Source organism: Diaporthe citri (genome assembly GCF_014595645.1).
Source record: "Diaporthe citri strain NFHF-8-4 chromosome Unknown scaffold_12, whole genome shotgun sequence".
In the NCBI taxonomy this organism is placed as follows: Eukaryota; Fungi; Ascomycota; class Sordariomycetes; order Diaporthales; family Diaporthaceae; genus Diaporthe; species Diaporthe citri.
Window position 1 is genome coordinate 106,069 of NW_025064857.1, and position 8,007 is coordinate 114,075.

At 54.0% G+C, this 8,007-nt stretch overlaps 1 protein-coding gene across 1 annotated transcript; it reads left to right on the forward strand.

Moving 5' to 3' along the window:
* Window positions 1–386: 386 nt before the first annotated feature.
* INS49_004367 (uncharacterized protein) lies at window positions 387–1,503 on the forward strand (the record flags this gene model as incomplete). Its single annotated transcript, XM_043165156.1, has 2 exons — window positions 387–496; window positions 585–1,503. The coding sequence occupies 2 exons, from the start codon at window positions 387–389 to the stop codon at window positions 1,501–1,503; spliced, it is 1,029 nt and encodes a 342-aa protein (XP_043017871.1).
* Window positions 1,504–8,007: the final 6,504 nt, after the last annotated feature.

Genomic DNA, 8,007 nt, shown 5'->3' on the forward strand with positions numbered 1-8,007 from the left:
TTTAAGCAATATATACCCCAAATCCCCTAAATTGCTCGCACTATTTACAGTGCGATATATCTTCTTATATGGGTTAGAGAGTTTCACAGGCGTCATCAGCCAACGAGTCAGTAGGAGACTTGAATGGGGGGGCTAAGCCCCCGCATCGGCGCGGGCGGTGCGGCCGCATGTCCCGCATCTTAAGTCCGGCATCGTGTGGGTGCAGTTCGGGCGGCCATATAGCCTAACTGCGTAGTTACAGAGTGCGAGCCAAAGTATAAGAGAATTGGCTTCTCTCACTTCTTTCGAAAAGGACTCACAGATACCACCCATAAGCTCTGTACCCGCCAAGATCTACACTTTTCAGAAGGGTCGTCCTCGAGCTGTATTTTGTGACCCACCAAGTCATGTCTCCGGCCAAATTCCCCACCAGACGTCTCGGAAGAGGTGGGCCAGAGGTTTCTGCCATTGGCTTCGGGCTGATGGGTTTGGGTGGCGTCAGCTATGGTCCTGGAGGGTGAGTAAACCCTTGAGTCCCAGATGGGGATGAGTCTTCTCTCTTTTGTCTTTATTGATACGATGGCGGCCCTGCTGACTCTCCTCAGCGCCGACGGTGAGCGCTTCGTCGTTCTGGACCGCGCCTGGGAGCTCGGTTGTACCTTTTGGGATTCGTCGGATATCTACGGCGACAGTGAAGTGCTGCTCGGAAAATGGTTCAAGATGCACCCGGAAAGACGAAACGATGTTTTCTTGGCTACCAAGTTTGCCATCAAGATATCCGCAGACGGTATTGGGATGGACAGTTCTCCCGAGTACTGTCGCCAGGCTTGCGAGGCAAGTCTGCAAAAGCTGGGCATCGACTGCATCGACTTGTACTACATACATCGACTTGACGAGAAGACTCCCATCGAGAAAACAGTGCAGGAGATGGTCAAGCTGAAGAACAAGGGCAAGATCAAGCATTTTGGAATCTCCGAGTGCAGCTCCACGTCCTTGCGCCGAGCTCATGCCGTCCACCCTATCGCCGCGGTGCAGGTTGAATACAACCCATGGGACTTGGCCATCGAGAACGAGGATGGCACGAACCTACTTGCTACTTGCCGCGAGCTCGGCGTCGCCACTGTGGCCTACTCGCCGCTTGGGCGCGGCATCTTGACTGGGCAGGTCAGGTCTACCGAGGATTTTGCCCCGGATGACTTCCGCCGCATACTCGAACGTTACAACAAGGAAAATTTCCCAAAGAACCTGGCGATTGTCGACAAGTTCGCGGAGATCGCCGAGACGAAGCATGCCACGCCCGGTCAGCTTGCACTTGCGTGGCTGATGAAGCAGGGCGACGATATCATTCCTATCCCCGGAACAAAGAGAGTCGAATATCTGGAGGAAAATATTGGTGCAGCCCGGGTGCAAGTCACAGACGAGGAGGAGAGGGATATCAGACTCAAGGTAGACGAGGCTGGCGTCAGAGGAGCTCGGACTCCGCAGGGTCTTTTGAATGTATATGCAGACACGCCCTCTCTCTGAGTCGGAGACCAGACTCCTACTTGTATGCCAGCAAGATGAAAGTAAACACACACCCAATTAAGCGAGCAAACCAATCAAAACGATTCATAGCTTACATGTGTCCTTGCGTATACCGAGACTTGAGAAATCCCCTGTGGTCGGGCATAGAAGGGATGATTGGTACACAGCCGGGCCCAAGGGTAAATTGATGAAGAAAACGGATCGAGTCTCTCCACCACAACAAATGAAGTGTCCATTAGCAGCGCTTAAAATAGGCTGCTCTCGGGTTATCAGTCGCCGTTCTTTGCAGCGACGTTCCCGTACACTAGGCAACCGGTCACCGGTCACAATTGACTGAATATTTCTCTCATAAGACTAAACCTCCTAGTCACATACGACGGCTGTTCCCCGTCAAAACGCCTGGGCTTGACTTTACCAAAACAGGAATGCATGGCGTTGCTCGGTACTCCTACTCACGAGCCGCTAGGCCGCTGCCGAGGATAGATCCGCCGTGACAGAAAGACGGCCGTCGTCGCACCATGGGAAACCTTCCCAGGCGAAATCGGCTTGGTGTCGGCCAGGATCGCTGGACTTGTCAGTTGGCGGTGTGTGCTGTACTTTTTCACCTTGATCACGAAGTATTTGCTGATGGAGTGCGAGGTATATCTCTGGGTATATAATATATACAACTTGAGTTTCTCGTGGCCGTACCTTCACTTCGCCCTCATATCTCGTAGGGGATTGTTCCGAAAACGAGGCTTTGCATGGGAGTATCCATGCGCCTGGCTTGCATGTAGATCGTGAGTTGATTCTAGTCCAAGTAGTGGTTATGTATTGCTGATTGACGAGGCTCGGCTCCATGGCACGGCCACTAAGCCCCATTTAGTTATCGACGGCTTTCTCAGTGCTCCAGTCCCAAATGAGAAAGGCTCAGTCAAATTCGGAAGGCTCTGCGGTCTCGAGGAAATCACTGAACCCATTTAGGAATGGATCGACCACGGCATGAGGCGCTTCCTGTCAATCATTCTGTTGTTTCACGCTGGCTTCCAGGACGCGTCTTCACCTGCTTCACCTGCGGTCAAGTCGTTGTAGGATCAAGAAGAGCACTCCGTCGTAGTATCTTCCGAGACATATTTTCATCATATATGAGTTCACATGTAGGTCCACAACCGGTCATGCTTTCCATGGTCTGAAACGTGTAGTTTGAAAAGTCGTCATTAAAGAACGTCTTCACCAAGCTCATGATCGCTTCACAATGTTGTATTTGTATAGGAACGCTCTGGTCGGCAAAGGCTTCCCACATTTCAGTATTGAGGGTCAGGCAAGGAGTCGGCGTATCTTAAATGTGCCTCCTCGCTCCTCATATAGCCCCTACTTATATTGGCCTTGCCTGGCAATATTTGAATTTGGACATTTGAAAACCCCAGCCAATTCCGGAAATTCTCTTATCCGTGGCGCCTTTTCTGGACTTGCCGCCCCCTTAGTTTCTTCTCATTGGACCATCTTGCCGACGGTGTGCCTGAAAAGGTCAACGGCATGGATGAGGCAGAAGAAATCGACCCGGCGCTGATCATCACGACTCGCTGTCTAACTGGGCTCGCACTCGTGTTTCTACTGGCACGGTTATCCGTCCAGGTTGTCAAGCGATGTGAGATACGGTGGGACGGTCTTACGTTGACCGCATCATGGGTAAGTCCCTCCAATCTCAATGCTGATTCCGATCACGAAAGGAGGGATTGAGCAGTTATGTCTGACCTTCATTTCAGATATTTCTAGTAGTCGGAGCTACACTGATCGATGTCGCTGTTGATCTTGATTCCGGTGCGCCTGGCACCAACTCTTCTGGCCATGCTCGAAACGAACTGCTCGGAGGGCTGGCCAGATTATCCGTTGTAGTTTCAACTGCTCTCTCCAAAACATCCTACGGCTTGATGCTTTTGCGCCTGATGGATGCTTCACTGCCTCTACCTCAAGCAAACTCTAGCATATCCGATGGATCGGATATCAACCGGATAAGCCAAACAGAAAGCAGGGCTTCAACGGCTTTCTGGCACGACCGGGGAAAGCCTGAAGATGTTGAAATCACGAAGATTGCATATAAGACGCGGCCCAGTCTCGCACACACTCCGGCAGTTTCCTCGGGGCCAAAGAACGATTGGCACGGACACACATGGTCACGCGACCTCCCAGCCATGCCGCACGGCGATATGAATCGCAACACTGCGGAAAAGCTCCAGGTTGGCGCTGGCGCCCCGAACTCAGCAGCAAGAAGTTCGAAAACGAGCTTGTTTTAACGCACCTGGAGCACCATATCATCCGCGCTGCAAGACCTCGAGCCGGTAGGGGCGCATCGGCGAATGGAAGCCGCACTGCGTCGTTTCTCTCGGCCCTACACGCCGAGTGTTTACAGCAGCCGGACAGAGGACGATGACAGCGCCTCGACCTTCACAATGAGATGGGACAGCAACCACATTATCAGCCGTCTGAGTGATATTGTTGAAGAGTCATGGAGAGACAGGAGCATACTGAAGACACCTGAGCCAGGGGCTCTCATCTACAGCACGGAGAAAGAATGTCCTCCATGTAGGGGAGGCAAAAGTGACTGGGACATCGAAAATGGATCTATGATTTAGATACAGCGTAAACTTCCACAACTTACTTGGTAGAGGCATTGGGCACATCCACGGGTTGCATATAGATAGTCAAGTTCCTGGCTACGCATGCTTCTGGTAGATCAGCAGAGGTGGCCATATTTACAGTCGCGATGATTACAGCATCGATAAAATATACAATAGATAGAATAAGCATGGATTTGAGGTCTTTAGTTTCTCGTAGACTGCTAGCTGGAAGGTATGGGAAGTGGACCAACGTATGGCATAAGTTCCACAAAGACTCCAGAGGTTTGGGCTGTACCCAGAAGTTGGTGGAAGGGCATATCTGAGATCTGTCACCTATCAAGTGGGTAGGTAGATCCGGATCGATCGGCGTCCCATACTTGTCGGTTGCATTGTACTGCAGTGTCCAGGATTGTTCTCAGGCTGTGAAAACACGGTGGAGAAAGATGGCGGAGAGAGACGTAATAAAGACCTAAAATAGTAGCTCCGATATGAGAACAATTCATTCCCGCCCGGCAAAGAGACCTGAGCTGGATCAAGGTCTTCACAGAAGCCGTGGAGGAATAACGCAAGGCGGCAAGTGGTGTGTTACCCCAGATCGTGACAGTGTCGATCGAGAGAAGCAAAAGCAATGGCCAACACCTGCCACTAGACCCGGAGTCTGGCGAGTTCCCCCTCCCCCCTCGCTGATGCACAACAGCCCGCCGCAACTCTGCCGCATGGCATCATGTGATGGACTGGATAGCGACGCTGTGCCGGGCTCGTGGCGGTACAAGTAGCGCTGGAGCACAACCTCCGTAGCCATAAGTGACAGGGACAGGGCACAGTACCCGGTCCCGCGGGCCTGAACAGTCCGAGCCTCACCTGGGCAGCCTGCGAAGCCAAAAGGCCGTCGTCCGTCCTGTCTCGTGCCCCCTCCCCTCTCCGCTCCGGCCAAGCTGCCGCCGCCCGTGGCGTCCAGACGACGGGACAGTGCATTCCGGCCTTAGCCACAACCCCCATCCATGGTCTCGTGCGTGGAACCGTCCGTCTCGGGCGCTCCTCCCCTCGACCAACGGCGTGCGTGCGGCCAGAAGCGGGCGTTCTCTGCCTGTTCCACTCGCTTCGGGCTTCCCCAGAAACCACAACCCAGCGGATAGGCGCAGCGACGATCGTCCGTCCCTGCAGGCGGTCGCCATCAGGCGCGACACCCTCCTCCTGATCTTTTTCACCGTGGAATGGTGGACATGGTAACCCGCCGGAAAAGAGACACTCGGGAGTGACAGAAACACACACACTTTGGCGCCGCCACCCGTTTCTCCCGCTGCTGGGTTCTGTTTGCAAGTCTGGGGGCCAAGTCCCCAGAGAACGGGACCCGGAGCGCTTCGGGGTTGGACATGGGCGCACATAGTGAGGGGAGAGGAGTCGGGGGGCCACGGTGAAACCGCCACAGCGGCGGGTTGCAGCCCAGGCCAGTCACCGCCATTACCGGCTCCGAAAACCTCGCTCCGGGTGCTCAATGATTGACTGGCCTGTGGTTAGTCTCTGCAAAGATCGGGCGGGGCATGACCGCTCTCAAGTGCTACACCCGTCCATGTTATCACAGCTCACGATCGATCTTCTCCTCGGATCATAGGGCTGGCGCGTTGGGACGACGAGTATGTGCGCAATTAGCAGTGATTACATATGCATGCAGTCGATACCCTGCTTAGACTAGCCAGGCCATCCATCCATCCCTTCCGGTCCGTCAGACTCTGTCAAGATCGTCCAGATGTGGCAACAGCAGGTGGCTCTCATAGCCACGTCAAGCAGGCTACAACCACCCGGGCATGTGTCGTGCCTAGTCAGCTCAGGCTGTGTATGTAGTTAACAACTCCAGACGGCCACGATTGTGCAGCACATAGCCGCCGTGCCTCAAGGCTATCCACCGGACAGCGCTGTCCAGCAACGAGACCTACAGCTGCAGTCTCACTTCAGGTCCGCTTGCCCCCAGAGACAACACGCACACTTTCAAATAGAAGTCCACCAGCCACTGCTTCTATGCGTACATCTGCATCGCACCCCCCCCCCCCCCCCCCCCCCCAAACCCAAGACAAAGCCACCTGGGCACAGAGCGATCAGGTGCCAATGGGCGGGCTTTTGGCCGTCTGCCGGCACCCGGCGGCCACCACCACCACCGCCGTACGCACTTAGATCTTGTCTATCTATCTAGCTAGCTAGCCAAGGTAGATCGTCGTCATCTTACCATCCTGGGAATGCAGCAGGCACTGCCGAACGCTCAACACATGCGCCTCCACCCCGCCGGGCCTCTCACCTTGTTCCCCACGCCCAAAGGCGGCCCCAAGTGGCCCACTCCCAGCGCACGCCACGTGTTTCAACAACAGACATGGCACCGCTTTCGGGTCGGTCCTCTGCATCATTCTGTTTCCTCTCTCTTTTTTTGCTTTCTGCGCCAACCGTCCGCCACAGTAGGAAAGGTGGAAGCCAGAAGGGGGGCCCTCGTCTAGTCCTGCCTCTGGCCGGATTCTACCAAGCCCCCAGGGTGCCCTTGGTCTTCAATTAGGCGAATGCCAGCTTGTGTGTGTGTGTGAGAGAGAGAACCGTCCGGCTGACTGACCGCCTACCTTTGCGTAGTGCTTGTCTTCCCAAGTTGCAGCCCAACCTTTGTAAAGTCATGAGCGGCGGTGACCACCGACAACCGACGTCCAGTACCACGGATGGAAAGCCACAGGTATAGTTTCGGCCCAAGGCGACATACCATGTACCGTAAAGCTGTCGTTTGTTGGATCCAATTCGACGTCTTTTGCCGTATTTCGCGCCTGCTTGGTTGGGTACATGCATGTCACTACTGAACAGCCAGCAACCACCATAAATAGGTATACTAGTGGATCGATCGTACACATTATCAGAACATGTACATGGCTAGGCATCTGTGTTGGACACCACAAGTTGTCCTGCTTGGCCCAACATCGGGCTCCCATCCTTTGCTATGCTGTACCGGGTCAGGGATGCCTCTTCCCTGGTCCCTTCCCACCATTCCTGTGCGCCGTGGCCCCGTCTTTTCATTACATGTTCCTCCCGTGGAACTTTTTGTGTACCCGCCACATTGTCTATCCCAAGGACCGTTGGTACTCCACGCCGACAATAAGGAAATTGATGCGTACATGTGATGTACAGCGCAGGAGGCTGCCTTTGCCCCCCCATCGGTGACTCCCAGTATATATATATATATATATCGATTAGATAGTGAGACGCGTATGCGATCCTCACATTCCCGGACATGCTTGAAAAGGAAAAGGAAACGTCGTGGGAAGGAATGTCTCTCTTTGCTGCCCCTGCCCGGCGCCATGAGGCGCCCGGTTCTGTTGTCAGCTCGGGCCCGGCCCAAGTCCGTCTGTATCTGTTGAAACCAGACCGCCACTCTGTCAAAGTCCTTGTGCGCCCCAAAGTTCCGCAGGCATTGGCTTCTGCTCCTCGCACTGGCGCCATTTGTATGGCATTGGCTCAGGCGCACGCCTTTCCTGATGGCCCAAGTCAGGGTGCAGTACCAATCCCAGATTATGAAAACAGTTATGCTTGTTGAAAGGCCAGTCTCGGAGCAGGAGGAACTGCCCTTATTGAGAAGTAGACATTGAGATTCTAGAAAATAAACATTCATGAATTAGATGAGAACATGTCAGCCTTGGCCAGATCGGCTGGCCGGTAAGAGATGATAAACGCGTGGCCGATATGACAAGGCGCAGGCAAGTAAGCCTTTTGCAAAGGTCCCATGCACAGTCCGGTAGATTGGGTACTGCGGTTGGCATTCGGATGAAAGGAGAAAATGTCGGGTGCAAGAATCGAGGTTTCGCTGTGATGATGATGCTAGGTCGTGAAGGTCATGAAGGTCGTCAAGGGCAGCTCTTGGTCGCCAGGTAGGGCGAGGAGGCTT